This window comes from Chinchilla lanigera, unplaced genomic scaffold (assembly GCF_000276665.1).
Source record: "Chinchilla lanigera isolate Chin_1 unplaced genomic scaffold, ChiLan1.0 scaffold00196, whole genome shotgun sequence".
In the NCBI taxonomy this organism is placed as follows: domain Eukaryota; kingdom Metazoa; phylum Chordata; class Mammalia; order Rodentia; family Chinchillidae; genus Chinchilla; species Chinchilla lanigera.
Window position 1 is genome coordinate 344,709 of NW_004955597.1, and position 24,589 is coordinate 369,297.

General features: G+C 37.4%; 1 protein-coding gene across 1 annotated transcript in view; it reads right to left on the reverse strand.

The window, feature by feature from the left end:
• The window catches only part of Csnk2a1 (casein kinase 2, alpha 1 polypeptide), a 70,512-nt gene that overhangs the window by 18,108 nt on the left and 27,815 nt on the right, over positions 1-24,589 (reverse strand). The window contains 3 exon segments of the mRNA XM_005414727.2: positions 3,252-3,363; positions 5,531-5,740; positions 5,848-6,002. Coding sequence (XP_005414784.2) covers positions 3,252-3,363; positions 5,531-5,631 — 213 coding nt within the window. The 5' untranslated portion in view covers positions 5,632-5,740; positions 5,848-6,002.

Sequence of the window (24,589 nt, forward strand, 5' to 3'; positions counted from 1 at the left end):
TTTTTTTTGGTGGCACTGGGGATTCACACTAGGGCCTCCCAGCTAAACAAGTGCTCTGTCAAGGTACATCTTCAGTCCTTTTTTAAAAAATCTGACAGTGTCTGTCTCAGGGAGACAAAGTGGGCCTTGAACTTGGGATCCTCTTGCCTCAGCTTCCTAGAGTGCTGGGATTATAGGTATGCACTACCACATTCAGCTAATTTATGGTTTCCTTACCCTTGCTCCTACTGGAATTTAACACACTGGCTGGAAAGCAAGGCGGTGTTTTCATTTTTTGCTTATTTAAGTATTCAGATCTTTCTGACCTGCTAGCCTGGGTGATTTTTTTTTTCCTCCAGAGACTAATTCATCAACCCATTTCCTATTTTCTAATAAGTTACTACTTCCCAATTGCTGGCTTATGGCAAAAGACTACTGGTTTATAAAACATATTTACAGAATCCTTCTAATCTATACATTTACAAAACTGGTTTATGACACACCAGGCAGATGATTTACATGCTAATGTGATCACTGTAACTTTTCTTACTAGATGAATAGGGACAGATGGAAAATTTTAAATACAGATTATTATGAAAGAACTTCACCTATATGTACACCACTTACTGCATATTTGTAATGTATAGTACAATTAGGAAAACTGAGTTGAAAAAAAAAAATTCTAAATCACCCTTAAAAACAGTAAGCTCCCACCTACCTAGAGGATATAAAGTCGTATAATATTTAAGACCTGAAGGAAATGTAGAGATTAGATTTCTAGGACTTTACCAATTTAATCTCCTTTTTCGAGTTTCTCTCTTACGGTCACATGACATCTACCATTCAGGTGTGTCCAAGCTTTCCGCCTGTCTGGGCAGCAATCAACAAAGACGACTTGTCTTTTTCTTTTTTTGTCTTTTTGAGACAGGGTCTCGCTAAGCAGTTCAGGCTGGCCTTCAGCTCACTTTGTGGCCTAGGATGGTCTTGAACTTGCAATGATCCTCTTGCCTCAGCCTCCCCAGTGCTGGGATTACAGGCGTGTGCCACCACGCCTGGCTAGACTTGTCTTGAGCCGCATATAAAATAAGTAATATAGTTAATGTACATAAATAACAAAACCTTTATTTTTTGTATTTGTTATAGCATTAAGAAGGCAAGGGGACTGGTAGGGTGGATGTGCCTGTTCTACATAAAACATTTCTTTCCCATACTTCTTCCTTTTCCTATTGGTGTGTCCTAGAAAACTTTCCCTTTTCTACTCCCACCAACACCTACCGAAATCCTTCTCTCATTCTGCCAGAAACCAGTGTGAGGAGCTTTCCCTAACTTCCAACTTCTTCTGTACTACAGACCCACTACATGCGCCTTTTATATGGGTGTAAATAACGTGCTATCTCATTCTATTATATACCTTTCCACATGGAAACCATCAATTATACAACTTCAATCCCCAAATATGTTGCCTTACAACCACCTTAAGAAAAGCAGGTAAAATAAGATTATTTCATTTTCACAGATGAACTTCCATGGTTAATTGCTTGTAGAGTTTGGATTACAATCCAAGTATTCTGATTTCCAGCCTAGTTCTCTTTCTACATTTGATACAGATATTAAGTTCCTTGGTTCTCAAACAGCATGAGGCATAATAGCAAATTCACAAGAGCACTGTGGGATATTTTAAAATTTTGAGGAAAATTCACCCATCAATATTTGACATTTGCTGGACACTAAGTGTACTGCAGTTCATAGGTTGGTTCAACATTAGACTGAACTATATATTCCTTTTGAGAATATATTTTTGTTTTCTTGAGACAGTCTCTTGCTATGTAATTGAGACTAGCTTTGACTTCACTACATAGCCCAGGTTGGCCTTGAACTTTTGGCAATCCTCCTGCCTCAACCTCTTGAGTGCTGGAATTACAGGTGTGTGTTATCACGACCAGCTAAGAACCTATTTTTATGAAGCTGGGTTTTCAGTAGTTGTTATGACAAAAAGCAAGTGCAAAACAAAACAAAACACAAAACAAACAAAAAAAACAAAACCAAAAAACCCAAAAAAACTAATGTGGACCCAAAAATGAGAGTGATGGTGTTCAGTACAATTTCAAGATCTGAGAAGCTATACAGTGACTAATAGGTACATATATCACAACAGCAATTATGGTTACATAAAACATAATTAGTTTTTCTTTTAATGAAGGTATGTAATTTTAAAAATGACTATGAAGCTTAAAACATAGTTATTTAGATGTATTTACTTAACTATTAGGTATTTCTTTTGACTCTGGCATACCATAAAAAAGTGCTAGGAGTTGAAAAGTTGGAAACTTCTGCCTCTCACGATCAGTGGAAAAGTTCCTGTAGTAAGCAGCTCTGTATATTCTTAGTGTATGTTCCTAGTATACTAGGAATAGTATGCAGCAGAGTAACAACTAAATTGTAAGCTGCATGCTGGCAATCTATGGGCAAGATCTGGCCTGTTTAGTATCTTTAAAAAAATCTTGAGCCAACATTGAAAAATGAGGAGAATTCATATGCAAATACAAATACTCTGTTGCAAACAAAGTATCTACCAACACTGACTTATACTGCTATAGGACAACCATCAGCTCATACTGAGAAGCAGCTACCTCCTCTTAAAAGTTATGTTTCCCATTTGCCTCAAGTCTTATCACTCACTAATCTAAGCATGAGCAATTACAGCAGACTAGCTGCACTGATGGCACCTGCTTGCCTCTTTAAGCTTGTATTTGTGACTCCTCATCCCTACAAAGAAAGGTTATCTCTTACTTATTGAAAATAAAAACATGCAATATAATTAAAAATAATAAATGGATATTAGGCAAACTGAGTGACTATACCTTTACTCCCTTCCTCTACCACAATTTAACTGTATGACTTCAGTCAGATCATTTCTCTTGCTTCAGTTCCTGATTTCTTCAACTCCTGTGAGTTAAGTTCAATCTATTCTTTTTTGCTTTGTTTTTGACACAGGGTCTTGCCATGTAGTATAGGCTGGCCCTAAACTTACTTATGTAGCTCACGCTTGCCTCAAACTTGCAGTGATCCTCCTTTCTTTAGCCTCCCAAATGCTGAGATTACAGGTGTGTACCACTTGGCCCAATCTATTCTTTTGACTTTAGAATATGTAATAAAATAAAGGGCCTACACAACTCCAAAAACCTCTCCAATGAGATTTATAAAAAGGCATCCCTCTTATTTTCAAAAATCTATATTCCAAATACTTCTGAAATAGTCTCTCTTGTACTCACCTTGAGAATTTTGACAACAACCTTTTCATTATTTGTGATGTTGATGGCTTCAAATACTTCACTATATTTACCCCTGCCTAGTTTTCGAACCAGTTGGTAGTCATCTTGATTTCTGTGGACAAAAAGTCAAAGTCAAAATGATTACATTAGCATAAGAGGTATTTCAAATGTTTCACTTATATGTGTAGAAAGAGAAAATTCTAGAAACAGAAAAATCCTATCCTAGAAAAAAATCCTTATCGTAGAAATAGAAAAAAAAGTTGTCTTTCAATTACTCCTTCAAATTGAAAATTGTTTACACCCCTATTGGCAAACCACAATAGACTGTACTAGAATTTGTTACAAACATTTGTCTCAAATAACAGACATACACGTTCCCCCGCTGTTCTTCCTGGACCAATATTGGTACTTAGTAGGAACTCCATGCACATTGTAAGGACACTTCAATTTGGCTATACTTTGGAAACAGCTCACTTTTAATGGGTCTCTTTGCAAGTAAGTTGCTTTTAAATATATAAGCTTTAGTTCCCACTTGCCCTTCAGAGCAAGCTTAAGGATCATCCCTGTAATGTAATCTGTCACTGATAATACACATCATAAACCTTAATTAGGAGCCCTTTACTTTTACCCATATTCTGCGCCAATAAATATCAAAGGTCACAGAGATAAAGTGTAAGGGAAATGTCAACTTTCCCTTGTCCTCAACTTAGATGACTTCGCCCAGAAGAACGACAAATATGGTTCCTCCGATAAGGTCTAAATTCCCTTTACTCTGAGAGAATCCAACATGTACTAAGTCAGACATTACTATCTGTCCTCTAGCAGCTAAAAAGAAAGCACATAGGGCTAGGGCTAGGACATAACTCAGTGATAGAGCGCTTGCCCAGCATGCACAAGCCCCTAGATTTAATTTTTTTATTTATTTTTTTATTTTTTTGTTTTTTCTCTGGTACCGGGAACCGAACTCACGACCTTGCACTTGCCAGGCAGGCGCTTTTGCCGCTGAGCTAAATCCCCAGCCCAAGCCCCTAGATTTAAAATCAAGTAGGAAAAAGAAAACAAATGAACAGAGAATGCAAAAGGTACAAGAATAATGGACATAATAATCCTGACAAGTACAAGGGAAGAAATCTTTTTCTTAGTTTTCTTTGAGGTCTTCTGCAGGAAGGCATATAAAAACACATGCAAGCAAATGGCACCATGTCAAAAAATTTAAAGGGCTGTTTACTGCCATTTAAGCAGAAATGTAAAGCACTCAATGTGAAGACAGTGACTGAGCTTTCTACAGTTAAATCTAAGTATTACCTACAGTTCAAAGTCTGCAATGTAAGAGAAGAATTGCTAGATTATCAAGAGTGATAACATTTATTGGCATTGTACCGCTGGTTCCTGATGAAATCTTTAAGGTGCACAGTATCTCTTCATGTGAAGACAAAGTACTTACTGTTTAAGAATCGTGGTACAATCCAGATGAAAAAGACACCCTATGGCAATTTATTGAGCCTTCAACTAGGCTATGTAGATCACATGTAGTCAGAGACAAAATTTGGTGTACAAGAGCTATATCTTCGAATTTCCAAATTTTCTTTTGCACATGAATGTCAAAATGCTCTTATCAAGAAAAGTATGACCTGATCAAATAAATGCATGCCACCTTGGGACAGGAAATACAAACAGTCAAATGAGTCTGCGCAGAGAATTCGGAGGGCAAACACAGCTGTGCAGGCAGACTATAACTGTTCAAGATGGAATTTGGGCTGAATTCCCTTGTCTCATGGTAAGGGAAAATGTTTAAGGATTTAATTGTGCTTCTCATCAAAGAGAGGACAGCTTTTTGAAAACTCTTCCATTTTTTAGTACATGGGAAAACATTTTCCAATCTAAAAAATACTTTATGTAAGAATTTTGTGTTTTCAAAATTGTTCAAGTACGAATTTTCACCTATCGCCAATGTCCTTAGTTTGAACGGCAGGCTGATAGGCAGGCTGATAGGTTAAATCTTTGTTACCAGCTTCACTACAGAATATGTAAGTAGGAGAAAAATTTCAGAGATTGGAACAAGTTTTAAATGGTAAGCCCATCAAAACTGTTAACTTGCCAAATCAATACTCTGCTTCCTCACTAACAGAACAAAACCTACAGCTCAAAGTAAACACAAGTTGGGCTTCAACTTCAAGGTTTGGAGAAGCAGAATCAGGGAGGTTTACCAACATAAATTAGCCAACAAATCCCCAACATTCAGCCCTTTGAAATACAGTGAAGTAAATGCAAACAATTACCCCCATTCCACCACATGTGACTCATAATCCCAGTACTCTCGGGGTCTGTGCGTATTAACATCTGTGTAAACTCTGGCCCTGCTTGGCACGGGTCCCGACATGTCAGACAGGTTGGCGGACAAAGTTGAACTTGATGTTTGAAGATCTGTCAAACACTATGTTCAGAGGCAGCTGGGGGTAAGACTTTGTTTCAGACCTGTTTTCTTCAAACTGCAGAAACAAAATGCAAAAGGCCAAGAAATTATTTTTTTAAGTACATGGAAAGAAAGACTCATTTTCCAAATAATACCAGTCTCAAATATATCTGACTCTCCTACCTGTTAATCAATGACTATATCCCAACTGTATCAACTTAGTATTTCCTATTAACTTGAGGGAGAGATATATTAAAACTGGTACTGGTCCTAATCACATTCTGCAAAGTAGTCTGTAACTTCTGCATGGAATATTTGGTTGCTCTTTGTAAGATAATCTGGAAGATAAAAATGGCATTGAAGACAGATGTCTCAGCATTACCAAAACTATTTACCCATTCCACAAAAGGTACTGGCAAGAGCAGTATTTTCCTTTCTGTAGGAGCAAAGGCTGAAAGTACAAACTGTCAGTCTAACTTGAATATGTGATGAAACAAGGGAATAATGACTTGTTCTCATATACAATGTTATCTTATAATGCTCCAAATCATTTAGGAGACCTTATGTACTAATTAGTAGACATTGGAACACCTCAAAGATACAGTTGATTCTATTCAATTTAAAAGTAAAAAGCACTAATTTTATTTAATACATGAATGAGCTTAATAAAAACTGGTATATCAGAAGTCATACATATTAGCTGACCTAATTAATCTGACAGAAATTAGTAAATTAAATTTTAAGACTGAGGAAAGGCCAGGCATGGTGGCAAACGCCTGTAATCCCAGCACTGGGGAAGCTGAGACAGGGGGATTGCTATGAGTTCAAGGCCAGCCTGGGCTACAAAGTGAGTTGAAGGCTAGCCTGAACTGCATGGTGAAACCCTGTCTCAAAAAGAACCCCCACCCCCCAAAAAGGCTGAGGGAAACCTAATAAAATTTTAGAAATAGGCTTTTTATCAAATCATTTTTTTTTAAATAAGCAGATGTTGTCTCTGATATTCCAATCTTTTTGTGGTTTCACTCTGAAATTCTTACAGTATTTAACTCATTCTGTTTACTGTATATTCAATTTAAAATGTACTGAGCCTTCAAGCGGTACTCTTAGTAGGACATTATCACCTATGCAGTTTTCTGGTTCAGAATCCATAACCATCCATCTAGTCTATAACACCGGACAAAGAGAAAAATGAGGAAGCTTATATTTTTTAAAACAAGTCTCACAATATAGTTCAGGATAACCTCAACTATTGATACTCCTGCCTCAGTGTCCTATGTGGTGGTGGGATTACAGTTGTGCTACCATGTCTGGGTCTTAAAGGGTATGGGGGTGAGCTTGTAATCCCAACTTCTTAGGAGGATTAGCCAGGAGGATGAAAAGCTGAGAGACCATGCACAGGTGTGGTGGCACAACCTGTAATCATAATACTTAGAAGGCTGAGGCAAAAGGATTGCCTTGAGTTCACAGCCAGCCTGGGGTACATAATGACTTCAAGGCCACCCTGAACTAGACAGAGAGACCCTGTTTCCAAAACAGTCCTGTCTACTCTAGCCTGGGCAAAATAGGAAGACCCTGTCTCCAAAAAAAGAGATGGGGTTGTGTGTGTGTATGTGTGAGAGGGGTCTATGGTCCTAAAAAATATCAACTGTTAACATCGTAAAGACAAAGGGAGGCTAAAGAGAATCATGACAATCAAATGCAATACCCTACTTATTGCAGATTATCCTTACTAACAAAACTGGAATTAAAATGGCAGACTGAAGTATTGTTGTACAAATGTGAAAATAGTAAATTAGTATATAACCCCATAGTTAAGAGAACATCCCTCTTTCTAACAAAACTGCCCAAATCACAGGTAAATAGGTGATGATGTACATGATGCATTCTTAAATGTTCAGGAACAACATGTGCCCACATGTACATGTATGTGCATATACAGTGTACACAAAAGAACACCCTCACAAATGACCGAACAAAAGGGGTAATAGGTAAATCCAGGTTTAGGGATATAGATGTTCTTTGTTCTATACTCATTTATGTACTTGTTGAAACCTTTGTAAAAATTATATTAAAATATATATAACATGAAATTTGCTATTTTAACCATGTTTAAGAGTATAGTTTAGTGGTATTGAATAAATTCACATTCTTGTGCAACTATCACTAAACAATCTAGTTCTAGAAATTTTCACTATTTCAAACTGAAATTCTGTATCCATTAAAATACTAACTTCCTACACTTATGCACTTACATTCATAACTCTATTTTCTGTATCCTGTAGTTGACTATTATAGGTAGCTTGTACATGTGAAATAAGACAACATCTTATCCTTTTACATTTGGTCTATTTAATGTCTTGAAGATTCATCTACTTTATGTCAGAATTTCATCCCTTTTTATGGCTCAAGAAAATTGCAATGTATGTATATACCACATTTTGCTTACCCATTCATTTGTTGATGGTTATCGGTGTTGCTTCTGTGTGTCAGCTATTGTGAAAAATGCTGCTATGACAACAGAGATGTTCAAGTATCTGTTAGGGATCCTACTTTCCATTCTTCCAAGTATTTATCCAGAAGTGGAACTGCTGACTCAACTGTAATCTTATGTTGAATTTTTTTTTTTGGTATGCTGAATTTTTTTGAGGAGTCACCACCATGCGTTCCAAAACAGCTGTTATTTTACATTCCTACCAATACATATATATAAGGACACTAATCTGTCCTAACAGAAGTGAAATGGTATCTTCCTGATTGTGATTCTAATTTGTATTTCCCTAATGATTAGGAATGTTGAGCATTATTTCCTATGTTTACTGGCCGTTTGCATGTTTTCTTTGGAGGAATGGCTATTCAAATCTTTCGCCCATTTTGTTGTCTATGCTTTTCGCGTCACCTCTATACTAATTATCTATCTTTGTCTGCTAGGTAAACTTAAAATTATTTCCAATAAAATTTAAAACAATGAATATAAGAATACTGATGTCCAAAAAGTGCCATTTAGCCAAAACACAAAGCATTTTAAAAGAAGTGGGGCTGGGGATATAGCTCAGTGGCACAAGTGCCTACCTGGCAAGCACAAGGTCCTGAGTTTGATTCCTAGCACCAAATAAATAAATTTTTTTTTAATAAAAGAAGTGACTAAAAACTAACTTTCTGCTGGGCATGGTGGCACTCGCCCATAATCCTAGCACTTGGGAGGCCGAGGCAGGACAGTCATGAGTTTGAGGCCAGCATGGGCTACACCTAGTGAGTTCAAGCCAGCCTGAACTACACGGTGAGACCTTGTCTGAAAAACAACAACAAAAAACACAACCCCAAAATAAATGAAAAATTCAAAAACTAAGTTCTTGATACTACTTTATGACAGTGATCTTTCCTGCCACATAACCATAAGCTATTTCACACACCAATACACACCACACACCTACAGGTATTTTTATATGCCAAATACTACTTTGTAAAGATTATTCCATTTAATGTTCACTATACAGGGAAGTGGGGAGGAAGTTGTCATTATCCCTATTTTACAGATGAAACTGAAATAAGAGTAACTTGCCAAAGAACAAACAGAAGGAGCCAAGACCACCACCTCCTTGGCCTGGCTTCAGACCTTAAAATAGAGATAACCATGTTTACCTTCTAGGTTTATAGTTAGAATTCAGTGTTAATAAACTCTGATTACTTAAGAACTCTAAGAGACCAGTGTCTTTCCAAGGTCTTTTTAAACTGGAACTTGGATGCCATACTAAGAAAGATAAGTCAGATAACTTTATGTCCATGGTTTTAGGGGCTTAACACTTTTAGAGGAATAGCAAGAGATTGGAATAAGGGAAGATGTTAACACTATATCCCTTGAACATGACGAAGTCAGTGATACCCGTGCTCTTAATCCAAACACATACAAGATCAAAATATCTACTCTCCCACCCAAGAAACTCTTATAACTTGCTTCTGTTTAACACAAACCTTCAGGGTCTTATGACTGTAAGCTCATTTAAGTGGCCAGGGAACAACTAACTCATGCAAGTACCAAAGCAGAAAGCAGGTCCTTTTTCTTATAATTTCTTTTGGGCTACAGAATCACTCACTTTTTCTATGACTACTATACCTGAACTGACAGTAACAAAATGAGTAAATTATTTTTTTTCAAAATGACTAAATTACAAGTAGTGTATATATGTAAAAACAGCAGGAATAAAAACAATAATATTAAAGCCACAGAAATACTATTCCCAGGAATTTACAACTTTTGATACTAAAGTTTTAAATTCTCAACTTCTGAGATTAAACAGATATATTAGGGTGACCAAAAAAAAAAAAAAAAAAAAAAGCTGAAAGTAATGGATTCAAGTCCCTGAATGGCTACAGGAACTCAGGTGGGCTTCTCTCAGTTTTGGTTCATCACTTCTATAACCTGTCCAACTGCACTTGAAGACTGAAGTGAAAATCAAGTAAGATGATTTTTCCAGGAAGGATTTAGAAACACAGGTAAGAATTAGATGATAGCTATGTTATAGCTCCACAGCGAAAATGATTAAACAGAAACTTATTTTTTAAAAACTGTAACCTGTGGGGTGTGGTGAGGCACATCCACAGTCCCAGCACTTGGGAGACTGAGGCAGAAGGATCATTGTGAGTTGACGGCAAGCCTTGTCTACATGGTGACTGACAGCCAACTTGAACTACACGTAGTGAGGCCTTGTCATAATTTAAAAAAAGGGAGGACTTCTAGAAAGATGGCAGAGTAGTAAGCAGCAGTGAAAAAGTCTCTCCAGGATTTGGCATCCAGATGCTAGAATATAGCAATGTGAGGAAGAGAAGGAGGGAAGTGAGTTTCTGGGATCCAGGAAGGATTGAATTGAGAACTGAAGCCCATGGGGAGAACAAAGAGGTGGCAGGCAGCGCTTTCTCCTTGAGCTCTGACTCACAGTATGGGAGGGATGGCTCAAACCTGCAGGTGCATGGTGACTACTGGTAACCCCAGAGGTCTCCATGGAGAATTGCATCAGTGGAACAGAGCAGTGCAGGCAGTGGACTACAGCGGCTGGTGAATTATTTGGGTTTGTATGTCCCCCTTGAGGGCAACTGCCTGGTAGCCATTTGGAGAGGGGCTAAATGAACTTAGAACAAGTGCCTGCCAGCTCCATCTAGGGACTTCCAATGTCAGGATAAGGCTACCAAGTTCAAGTCAGCACAGGGAGCTGAGTTTAAGCTGGCCACACAGAGTGTTACAGCTGAAGAAAATCAGGTTCTAGCCTCACAGCCAGAAACCAGCCTGAACTTGAGTGGAACTGAAGGGGCAGGATTGCTGCAATTAATTACCTCGGATCTGTGCCCTATCTGCCCACATTATCTACAAGTGAGAGCAGAGACATTTCTGAAGTGGACATTTAAAAAATTTTTTTCTTCTTTTTCATTCTTTTCCTATTTTTTTTTTTTTTGATTATCCTTGTTTGTATGAATGTGAACAGGCTTCTAGTTTTCTTTGCTGTTGTTCTGTTCTTGTTGTTATTTATTCCTTCTCTTTCCTTCCTGAATTCACCAGTTTCCCAAACTTTGCATAATCTTTCTTTGTCCTCCACAGCCTTGCTTCAAATCTCTTCCTCTTCTTCTATTTCTCTATTTTTTTTATCCCTAAACCCTCTTAAATTTTCCTCCCTAAGGATAAAACCACCATATTGAGGGCTTATTTACTGTATAGTATTTTTAATTTTAGATTTTTTTATATAAACCACAAATCTAATTCATACAGTTAAACATGGCAAATTAGTAGTTACCACAGTTTGCCCTTTTCTAGGCTGTGTTTGATGCTCTTATTGCTGACTGTACTACTTTAGTCAAGGTCACAACACTGTTCTAATCAGCTTTCTTCCTGTTATACCAAGACTGAGACTGCCTAAGGATCATAAACAATACTATAAGACATTGCCAAAGAACCAGGGGCTGGGCCAAGTAGGTAGCAACTTCTCATCTCTAAATAAATTGAGGAGGAAGGATCTTGCAACAGACTGAAAACTCCAAAGCCAGCTCTACCTGTAAGGCGTATCTGAAAAGTGGTCATTTCCTAAGGCTATAAACTGCAATAAACTAGCAATAAACTGGGCGTGGTGGTAATCCCAGCACTTGGGAGACTGAGGCAGGATTCCTGAGGGTTCAAGGCCAGCCTGAACAATACAGGGAGACCCTGTCTCAAAAAACCCACCAGCAAAAAACTACTAATAAAATTACTCACCATGAGCAATTTAGAAGCATTAATCTGGGAATTTAACTAGAAGAAAAAGAGGAAGAACAGGAACAGGAAAAAGAAGACACTTAAACAAGATACAACCCCAGATTTCCAGCTCACCACAGGTAAACCCAGGGGCAATGAGGCAGAACAATTTGAAAGCTTAGTGACTTGAGCAGATATAGATTTTAAAAAGACAAACTTGGGGAAATGATGGAAACCAAGAACAGCTAAGATAGAAAAGAAATAGAATGCATGGAACAGAGTCAAACAGATATCTAGGAGATTAAAAGTTACACTGAAAGTATATGCTGGAGACTGGGTCAATGTGAGGCCAGAATATCAGATGCAGAACACAAGATCGTGGTTAGGGACCATGAAGATTTGTTAAAAATAGCTAGGGACTATGGGAAGCCAGTCCAGCAGCTGCTAGATGATATACAATTGATCAGAGTCAATGAAAAGGCAGGATATAGGACAAATGACATAAAAAACCTGTCCACAGAAATAATGGTAGAAAACTTCCCAAGCAGGAAAAAAATTTGACATACAATAAGTGAGGCATACAGAACTCCAATTAGCCATGAACAAAAACAAAAAACACACAAAAATCCATATACAAAGGCATATAAAAATCAAGGTTTCTGAAATTCAACACAAGAACAGAAAATTAAAAGCTGTTAGAGAAAATAAATCACCTATAAAGGAAAGTCCATCAGAATTACAGCAGACTTCTCAATACAACCACTTGAATCAAGAAGAGCTTGGAGTAAAAAATTTCAAGTTGTAAGAAACAACCCCAAACCAGATTGATTTACCCCACAAAACTATCAAAATTGTAGTCCCACATGACAATTGTATCAGTGCTTATTTAGTTTTTCATGTCCATTAATACTTTTTATGTAGTTGAGTGTGCTAGTATTTGGTGCATACATATCTATGATTGTTATATCTTCTTCTTGGATTGTTTCCCTTACAAGGTTGTAGTGACCTTGGAGAGGGCTAGGGATATAGCTCAGTGGCACAGCACTTGCCTGGCATGCATGAGGTCCTGAGTTCGATTTCTGGTACCAAAAAAGAAAACTGATGGAAATTTAAGATACTTCCCTGACAAAAAACATCTGAGGAACTTCATGACCAAAATCAGCACTCCAAAATGTTCTGAAGGACATTCTAGAAAGACATTAACAAAGACTAACTCCATGAACCACAACAGGTAAGACAAGCAAGCAATTAAACGGGGGGGTGGGGGTGGGGAGAAATCAACAGCAGGAAAATAATATGACAAAGATAAGTAAGTATAATAAGTATCAGTTACAGCCAATAAGTATAAGTTATAGACATTAATGTTAATGGTCTCAATTTACCAATCAAAAGAAATAAGACTTGGGCCAGGGGTTCAGCTCAGTGATACAGTGTCTGCCTGGTAAGTATGAGGTCCTGAGTTTGATTCCTGGTACAAAAAAAGAAAAGAAAAGAAAAGAAAAGAAAAGAAAAGAAAAGAAAGAAAAAACAAAAGAAGAGAGATTGGCAGAATGGTTGAAGAAACAAGATCCAACAATATGCTGCATAAAAGAAACACATTTAATTAAAAAAACAAATTCAGTCTGAAAGTCAAAGGATGGAAAATAATACTTCATAAAACAAGAATGCAGAAGAAAGTAAGAGCAGCTATTCTATTAGCAGACAAAGTGGAATTCAAGCAAAGACTGAGTACAAGATGAAGAAGGTCACTACAACCTTGTAAGGGAAACAATCCAAGAAGAAGATATAACAATCATAGATATGTATGCACCAAATACTAGCACACTCAACTACATAAAAAGTATTAATGGACATGAAAAACTAAATAAGCACTGATACAATTGTCATGTGGGACTACAATATCCCACTATCACAAATAGATAAACTAGACCAAAAAATCAACAACAAAATATCAGAACTGAGCCAAATTTCTGAACAAATGAACTTAGTAGATATTTATAGTTTGATTCACCCTACAACATCAGAATATACATTCTTCTCAGCTGTATACAAGATGATCTCCAAAATAGACTATGTATTAGCTCATAGAACATGCTTAAATAAATGAAATGAACTGAAATTATCTCAGGCATATTATTAGACAATAGTGAAACAAAATTAGAAATCAATGGCAAAAGAAGCCATAAAAACTTCAAAAACACATGGAAATTAAGTAATACCCTCCTGAACAACCAATGGGCTACAGATGAAATTAAAGAAGAAAATGAGAGAGTTTCCACAATTAAATGATAATGCCGATATACCAGAATGCATGGGACACAATGAAAGCAGTCCTGTGAGGGAAATTTATAATGGTGAACTCCCATACCAGAAAAACAGAGCAAGCTCAAATAAACAACCTAATGTTGAACCTCAAGCTTCTAGAAAAAGAGCAAGTCAAGCAAGAGCTTGTACAAGAGAAGAAATTATAAAAATCAGAGCAGAAATTAATTAAATGGAGACTCAGAAAACAAAATCAAGAAATTGAAGAGTTGGTTCTTTGAAAAATTAAATGAAACTGACAAACCCTTAGCCAACCTTACAAAAAAATAAAAGATGAAATCACAACTGATCCTACAGAAATCCAGATTACCAACCCACTCTGAGAACCTGTATTCCAGTAAGTTCAAAAACACAAAGAAATGGACAGACTCCCAGACACACATGAATCACCAAAGCTGAACCAAAAATACAAAAATTTGAAATAAACTAGTATCAGCCAATGAAATTAAAGGTATAATTAAATACCTACCAACAAAGAAAAGCCCAGCCCTGATGGATCCACTGCTGAATTCTGCAAGAAATTAAGAGAAGACCTAATTCAGCTATTTCTCAAAGTCTTTGATAAAACTGAGAAGGAAGCAATACTTCCAAATTCATTCCTGGAAGCAAGCATCACCTTGATACCAAACCAGAGAAGGATCCAACCAAAAAAAGAGATCTACAAGCCAATCTTCCTAATGAAAATAGAAGCAGAAATCCTCAATGAGATACTAGCAAACAGAATGCAGCAAATCATCAAGAGAATTATATACAATGACCAAGTAGGATGCATCCCAGAGATGCAGGGATGGTTCAACATACACAAATCAATAAATTTAATATACCATATTAACAGAGCCAAGGACAAAACACATATGATCATCTCAGTAGATGCAGAAAAAGCATTTGAGAAAGTAAAACAACTATGCACGATAAAAACCAAATAGAAAATTAAAATATGTGGTCTTTTTCTCAATTTGATAAAAAGCCAGTTTTTACAATCCAACAGCCAAAATCATACTAAGTGATGAAAAACTGAAAGCTGTCACTCTAAAATCAGGAACAAGACGAGGATGTTCACTATCACCCTTCTTATTTAATACAGTTCTGGAAACATTAGCCAGAGCAATTCGGCAAGAGAAAAATAAAAGGCATAAGGATGGGAAAGGAAGAAGTTAAATCATCATTATTCGCAGGTTATATGATACTCTACATAGAAGACCCCAAAAACTCCACCAAAAGCTTCTAAATTTAATAACCAAATTCAGTAGCATAGCTGGACACAGAGTCAATAATCAAAAATCAGTAACATTCCTATATACAAATAACAAATTCACACAGAAGAAACGTCTTTCACTATAGCATCAAAAAAAAAAAAAAAGATCTAGGAATAATTCTGAAAAAGTAAAGACTTCTGCATTAAAAATTACAGTACTCTTAAAAAAGATATCACAAAATGGAAAGATATCCCTTGCTCTTGGGTAGGAAGAACCAATATAGTGAAAAGGACTATACTTCCAAAACTGATATACAGATTAATGCAATCCTGATCAAAATACCAACAGCATACCTCACAGGATTAGAGAAAACCATTCTAAAATTCATTTGAACCAGAAGAGACTTAGAATAGCAATAGCAAATGCAATTCTGGGCAATAAAGGCAAGGCAAGGGTACCACATCCCTGACTTGAAATACTACTTTGAAGCTTCTGTAATAAAAATAGCACAGTACTGGGGAAAAAACAAAACAAAACAAAACCGGGGGTGGTGATGTACGCCTGTAATCCCAACACTCAGGAGGCTGAGGCGGGAGGATTGTTGCGAGTTCAAGACCCGCCTGGGCTACAAAGTGAGCTCAAGGCCAGCCTGAACTGCATAGCAAGACCCTGTCTCAAAAAGACAAAAAAAAAAAAAAAAAAAGAAGAAGAAGAAGAAGAAGAAGAAAACCCAGACCCAAAGATCAATGGAACACATTAGAAGATGCAGCCAACAACTCCAGACATACTTGGCCAACATATCTTTGACAAGGGCACCAAACACTTTCACTGGAAGAAAGGTAGCCTCTTTAATAAATGGTGCTGGAAAAACTGGCTTTCCACATGCCAAAGATTAAAGCTAGATCCATGTATCTCATCATGCACTAAATTAAAATTGAAATGTATCTAAGTATTAAAACAGAAATACTAAATCTGCTGGAAAGCAGAATAGGTAGAACTCTTCAACACACATGTGTAGGCAAAGACTTTATGAACCAAATTGCAAAGGAAGTATCACAAAGAACAACTGGGATCTCATCTTATTTTTTTTATATTTTTGTATTTTTGTCGTTTTGAGACAGGGTCTTGCTACGCAGTTCAGGGTGGTCTTGAGCTCATTTTGTATTCTAGGCTGTCCTCAAACTCGGAACGATCCTCCTGCCTCAGCCTCCCTCAGCCTCCCAAGTGCTGGGATTACAGGTGTACACCACCACACCTGGCCCTGGGATCTCATCTTATTAAAAAGCTTTTTGCACACCAAAGGAAACCACCAACAGAGTGAACAACATACTGTGTGGGAAAAATTTTTTACCTCAAAGGACTAGAATATGTAAAGAACTAAAAAAAAAAAAAAAATCAGATCCCCCAAATTTAAAGACCTACTCCAAAAATGGCCATCTGAAATGAACAGACTTCTCAGACGAAGAAGTAGAAACACCAAATAAATACAAGAAAAAATTTTCAACGTCACTGGTCATTCAAGAGATGCAAATTAAAAGAACGCTGAGATTTCATCTCACTCCACAAAGAATGGCTATCATCAAGAAATCAACCAATAACAAATGCTGGTAGTTGTGGGGGGAAAAGGAACCCTTTTCCACTGTTGGTGGGAGTGTAGACTGGTGCAGCCACTGAAGAAATCAAAGTGGAGATTCCTCAAAAAACTAAAACTAGAGGTTCTATTTGACCTGGCTATTCCTTTTCTTGGTATCTTCCTGAAAGAATTAAAAGCAGCATACCAGAGTGATGTATGCATATCCATGTTCATAATGGCACAGTTTGCAATAGCCTAATCTTTGAAACAGCCCAAATGTCCATCAACTGGTGAATGCATAAAGGGATGTGTGTGTGTGTGTGGTTTTTTTTTTTAATACAATGGAGTACCACAAGCTAGCTAAATGGATGTACCTTGTGACCCTAAGTGAAATAAATCTGATGTATATGTTCAAGTATTGCATAGTTTCTCTGGTGTGAGAAACCAAAAGTATAAATAAGGACCAAAATGTGTAACAGATATTGGGAAATGGGAAGAAAATCTTCAAATGAGTAGGGGAACAAGGGAAGTTGAGGGAGAAAGAAAGAAGGGGCCAGAAAAAAAAAATAGAAGCAAAAAATGGGAACAACCCTTTTGCAATTAAACAGGGGAAAAGGGGTTGAAGGGAGGGGGAAAAAAGAACCATCAAGATTTGTCTTCTACAGGTGCAAACTCTCTATGATGATTATCATTATGTATACCTAAAATGTATCAATAAAATAAAAAATTTCTTTTTTTAAAAAACCCTTACCTTTAGAAAAAAGAAAAACTGGGAACTGTGCTTAATCCCAGCCACTAAAGGTTAACTCATGGTTGGGCATGACATTATAGAAGAAGTCCTTAGACCTCTCTCTCTCTGAAAGCCATCTGACTCATATGCAAAACAGTCCCCAATTCCTGCTCACTAGTTCATGTGTCCGCCCATCACATTTATTCTCATCACCCAATCTCCTCCTGCTCTCTTAAGGCCTTGGCATTCTGTGATGATCAGAGCAAGACTAATTACTAAAAAAACTCTTGAGATTCTCAAGTACTAGTCTGAGTATACTTGCAGCTTTGGATTTCATCAGCTGGGACCTAATTTATGAACTGGTGGATTTGATTCTCCCCTGGGAAGACAAGTAGCTGTTTTGCAGCAATCCCCCAAACACTCAACCTTAATGCCATGCATATAAAATAAGCTGCTTACACTAAGAGAAATTCACGTGAATTTCAAAGGATTGGCCTTCATTAATTACATGGGGAGAATAAGCAGAGTTCCTGAGCCACGAGTGGCACTGCAAGTTCAGACAAATAAAAAAATGGGAAGGAAGGGATAGAGATAAATAAGAGGGTATAAAACCAAAACAGAAAAAATATCAAAGATAAACATAACTTTGTTGAAATATACTACTGTACTTGCACCTCTGTAAATATGTTGTGTATTTCACTTGTAGCCTAGCAGAAAGGAAGCCCAGTCTAAATAAATTGTTCAGTTTAGTTCTTTCATACATTCTCCTCCCTTTGTCCATGCATATGCTCAAGTTCCTTATATAAAATAACATTGTGTGAGACAGTGTATGCCTGTAATCCCAGCACTTGGGAGGCTGAGGCACGATGATCTCCATGAATTCAAGGCCACCCTGGACTACACTGTGAATTCAAGTCCTGCACTACATAGCAAGACCCTGTTTCAATAATCAAAAAATCAACCAACCAAACAAAAAACAGTGTATAATGTGTCTAATACATTGTAAATGATATGTAAAAGTCTGTTAGGCAATACCGTTTAGGGAATAATAAAAGTCTGTACATGTTTAGTACAGATGCAACTTGTTTTTCTGAATACCGTATTTTCGATCTATGTAGAACCTATAGATAAAAAAGGCTGACTTAACAGAGAGCAAGCAAGGCAGGCTGAGTTGGAGACAAGTTAAAGATTGAGCTGTATTCTATTTATCTGCAGAATAATGGAAATTCACTGAAAAAAATTTAAAGAGAAAAACAACCCACATGCACTTAAAAAAAATTTACTCTGGTTGGTTGTGGGATAGGATTTAGGGGTTATAATCTAATCTGTGGAATGAAATTTATAATGTAAAATTAAGAGCCGTAAGTAGATGAAAATGTAGGGCCAGGGATGTAGCTCAGTGGCACAAGTGCCTGCCTGGCAAGTGCAAGGTCCTGGGTTCGATTCCTAGTACAAAAAAAACAAGAAAAGAAGTAAGAGGTGACTCAGATTTCTGGTTTGATAGGTTGGCATCATTTATGAGGATAGAAAAAATTTGGAAGAGAACTTGTGACAGGTTTTGGACTTAAGGTTAAAATAGCTTTAAAACATTCAAAAGGAGATTCTGAACAATAAGTTATATATAACAAGTCTGGACATAAAAAGGCTTCTTAGCTTTAAATACCTACTCCTCTCAACAATTCTATGAAACAAGTTTTACTTTTCATAATCTACAAATAAGAAAAGAGCCTAAGTAAATTCTGTAGCTTGAGCATGAATACCCAGTTGAGATGGAGTTGGGCTTTAAAGCCAAACTGTTGGAAGTCTTTCACTTCTACAGAACTTACTACTTTCTTGGTTGTTTTGTTTGTTTGGTAGTACTGGGTAACAAACCCAGGGCTCTTGCACTGAACAATATTTTCAGCCCTTTTTATTGTTTATTTTGAGACAGGGTTTTGCTATGTCCCTAATTTTCCAGGCTTAGTTTGAACTTATGGCCCTTCTGCCTCAGTTGGCCAATGTTGAATTAAAGGTATGTACCACCATGCCCAGCTAAATTTACTACTACCTATATACAAGTCTTCAAATCTTACTTTCCCTATTGGACCTTCAATTCCCCTTTAAAAGTCAAGACCCATCTCTAATACAACCTTTTAAACTTGTAGCACCTGGGCCAAAGTTTTGCATTTTGTGGTACATTCAGTAAATATTTGTTGATCAAATTAAGATGGGTTCATATTTAAAATGAAACGAAAATAAAGTCATCAAAGTACAGTGTCACTTAACACTTTAGATTTTGTATAAAACTGAACTGAAAAACCAATTAAGAGGTTCACTGTTCCCTTTGCTTCTTTTCCCCCAGCAGCTTCTTGTATTAAGTTACAGAACTACAGTTAACCTTTATCCCCCCCCCCCCGTAATTCAAACTAAGATAATACTGTTAAAATTTTATTCTTGCAATTTGGAGGAGGAGGTTCTGAAGACTGAACCCAGGGCCTTGGCACTGAGCTATATGTCTAGCCTCCATGCCCTTAATTTTAAAACGGTATTGCTAAGTCACCAGATAGTGCGCCTCTTGGGCTCAAACTTGCCACCCAACTACCTCAATTTTCCACAGTGCTGGGATTACAGATGCATGCCACCATGCTTGGCTTAGTTTTATACTTTTTGTAAAGCTTACTGGGAAGCTGGGAAAAGTGCCCAAATAAGATTATCTAGAAGGTCAATTTTCCTACCTACTGGACCCCTGACTTACAAACTCTACATTTGTGAGGGCTGGTTATAACTCAAGTTGGTTGTAAGTCAAATTATTTTTCCCATTAAAAAAATGAAAATGTCCATAATGTGTTCCAAACCTTCCAAAGCACCACTTAACTAACCTTTCCATAATAAAAAAGGTAGTGTATATGCATAATTTACCAGAAAGCCCAATAGTTTTCCTAGTGTATCCAACAAAAAATTATAAAATGTGACTATTTACCAGAAACAACAATTCATACTGTACTCACCATTCAAATTGACATCTCTGGCTTGCTTGCAGGAAGGGATAATGAAATGGAAGGTGGTTACTGTTTGGAAGGAGTCCCCTTTTTTAAGAACATCAGGAATCTGGCTCTCTGCGGCTCTTTCTCTCCTTGGACAAGTCTGCAGCCCACTAGGGCCTGTTTCTGGCTCACTAGGTCTCAATCTTTCCAGCACTAAAAACTGGTCCAAAGCTGCCTGTTTCTGTCTTTTCTTTAACACTTTTCTACAGTATGTCACGACACTGTCATTAAGCAAGTGAATGTAATGACTGGCTGTTTTTCTGGGAGGGTCTTCTTTACAAATGTTTGTAGCTCTATTTTTTCAGGACTTCCTTTATTTCAGAACTATGCTGCACTGATTGTTGATACTCCTCTTCAGAAAGCTCTTCAGCTGCTATTCTCTGTTGCTCAGCAAAAAGTTACTAAAGTTCTTCTGTGGAAAATTCCTCTGAGTGTTCCTCCACTATAAGTTCCTTAACATCACCACCGTCTACCTGCAAGCCCATGAACTCTGCTATAGTGATGTCATCAACCAGAGGGTCAATTTAAGGCTCAGGATCTTCTATATAGCCTTCAAAGTCTCTCTCCTGTATAATTTTAGGTCACACTTGCTTCTATGAAGATCTCAGGGTCTTAGACATTGGCCAGGATTTCTCAACCCCAAACGGGAAAGACTGTTGTAATATTCCTTCCAGAACTCTTTTAAGGGTTAAATTGGTATCTGAAACCATCTGGAAGTACTTCAGGAACAGTTCCTTGGTGTATAGCTTTAAAATTAGCTATAACCTTCTGGTCCACAGGCTGCAGTAGAGGAGTTGTACTAGGTAGGAGAAACTCGGCTGAGAGCCACGGAAATTCTTCAGCCAATTCTTTCATATCTCATGAACGAGCATGAGCATTGTCCATGATGAGTAGAGCCTTCAGTGGTAAATCTTTGTCCTCTAGATATTTCTTAACAGTTGGACAGAAAGCCTCCCTGATCGAAAAAGTACTTGTTACACAGGCTTTTGCATTAGAAATTCACATGATCCCTAGTCTATTCTTCACGACTTTATGTTTTCTGAACACTCTAGAGGGCTGGGAGTGATAAACCAAGAGAGGCTTTATCTTGAGGTCTCCATTTGCATTGGCACATAGCAGTAAGATCAGCCTATCCTTCACTGACTTGTGGCCTGGCATTTTCCTCTTCCTGGATAAGGTATGTTCTCCTGGGCATTTTCTTCCAGAAAAGGCTATTTCATTAGAGTTGAAAACTTGATGAGCAAAAGCTATTTCTCTGTGTCACTGTTTTGAAGTGACGTATGTTCAGCAGTCCTTTTATCAGCACTGGCTGCTTCACTATGCCTAGTTACACTACAAACCCCAGTTCCTGCTTTAAAATTGTGAGATCACCCCTTACTGGCACAAAATGTTTCACCATTATCACTCGTTGATGGATTATCCTTTTTACAAGATCTGCATTTATAGCCCTAGCTTTTTTACAAATTAAAGATTCAGATAGGTTATAACCTGCCATCTGCCTTTTGTTTATCCACACTAATGATAGCCTTTCTACCTTGTCGAACCCTGTTGATCGTGACTTACTAATTTGAGTAACACCTTTAGCAATACTAGCTTCCTTATACAAATCTTTTCTCTGTAAGATTGTCAAGATAGTGGATTGCAACATACTGTACATACTAATGAGATCGGTCATACAAACGCCACTCTCACATTTCTCCACAATTTCATTCTTCTTTTCAATTGTGATCACTTTTTTTACTTCCCTTCCTTAGTGTCTTTTCTAGCTTTTTGTAAGCCATTTTGATAGCAGTAGTCATAGTGATTATATAAAACACTGACCAAAGTCACACCCACAAACATGCACATCTGGGCTTAGACTGATCCTTGAGGCTTACATATCCTACAAATACGGCATAACAAGTCTTTGTTTACAACCTGCAAGTGGCCAACATCTGGGTTGTAACTCAAGACTTTGGTTATAAGTTAAACCTAAAATTCCAGTCGTAACCCAAGTTACTTGTAGGTGAGGCCACTCATAACTAGAGGGCCTACTATACACCTTAATAAAATCTGAACTAAAAAGTATCATCTTTCCTAACAATTTCCATTTTAAATTATCCTTAGTCCTTACTATCTCCATGTAATTACAGAAAAGGAGAAATTATGTTATGGCTAACAATTTCAGACCAGTATATCTACCTAAAGGCTCTCAGACTGACTTTGAAGACATGGTTAAGTCCTGTTTGCTTTATGTTTTAGCTTAAGAGAAGCTTGTGAAAAAAATATTTCATCAACCAAATTTTCTCTATTAATGCCAAGGCCACAGCAAAACCTATTATGTGACTCTCCATGACTTATGGGAGTCAGTGCAAAAGATGAGACTGCATCAGGACTGGGGCTGGAGGGCTGGAGGCCGATCTGAAGATTAAAGTCACAATGGCTAGTTTTACATAAAGGGATTACTGGTATTACCTTTTTGAGATTTCCCATTATCTCATTAAGAGTGGGCCATCCTCTCCCATCCACTAATACTAAGATCACCAAGACTAAAAACAAGACTATGACTAGATTATAGACCAGAATTAATGTCACCCATGTACCCTTGCTACCATCAGATCAACATTACTTAAGCGACTATACCTGTAATCTTATTGGTTGATCACAACTTTGACCCACAATGTACCTGCTTCGTGATTTTGCTCTATAAAACTTCCTTTGAGGGGTGGCTTGTTGGTAACCCATTTGGGACCGCTCCTGTTCCTCAAGAGCTATCGTATTCCCCATTCCTTTTCTCCAATAAAATTTCCTACTCTTAACCTCTGTTGTTCCTTAGAATTCATTCTTTGACTTTAGGGGACACAAACTTGACATAAGTGACATCTAGTATTTCCCTTATACACCAGGCAACTGTATAATTCTGATTAGTTATTTCTGCAAGCATACAGACACAGACACACACATTTTAAAATTTTTTTTGATACAGGGTCTTTTCATGTACTGCAGGTTGGCCTTGAACTTGTGGAAATCCTCCTGCCTCAGCCTCCAAATGCTGGGATTACAGGTGTGTACCACCATGCCCAGCTCTACTAATATACTTTTATGCCAGAATTTCCTAGTATTAAAATCAGAAAAAAGGCCAGGTGTGGTGGTGCATGCCTGTAATCTCAGCACTTGGGAGGCTTAGGCAGGAGGATCACTGGGAGTTCAAGGCCAGTGTGGGCTACATAATGAGTTCAAAGCTAGCCTGAGCTACACAGTGAGACCCTGTCTCAAAATCAAACCAAACCAAACCAGAAAAAAAATTATTTTGGAACTTTGAGGAAAACCATCTGTATGAGCACACCTTTTAAATACTGCTGTAGAAAATAAACTGTTCTTTGTAGCAGGCTTACATCATGAGGTACAGATGAACACGAACTGCAGAACTCATGGAAAGCATAACTATATTTTCCTATCTTCTTGTAAAAGCAAAGATAGACTTAAACAAACATACTTTTTTCTCTCTTTAGAAATGTGCCACTGATTAGGTCAAATGAATACAAAGAAGCATGAATATTCAATGTCTGAATTACTTGTTTCAAATGTCCATAGTTGCCCTTAATTACCAATTCTCTCTTTCAAATCAATAGTAGAAAGTTCATTCAGTAAGAACTTAATTGAACACTTATTATGTATCAGGAAACTGAAGACCTTGGAAAATAAAGAGAAAGTCTCCCTGTCCCCCCAAAGAAGACAGATCATTACCATTTCAAGAGATCAGCACTTAAAGAGAATCAAGTCATGATGTGCAGCAGAATTGAAGGGTGTTTTAACAACTCACCCACTTACCATTCACTCAACAAACACAAAGAGTACCTAAAATGTGTGGGGAAAAGCTATAGGAAA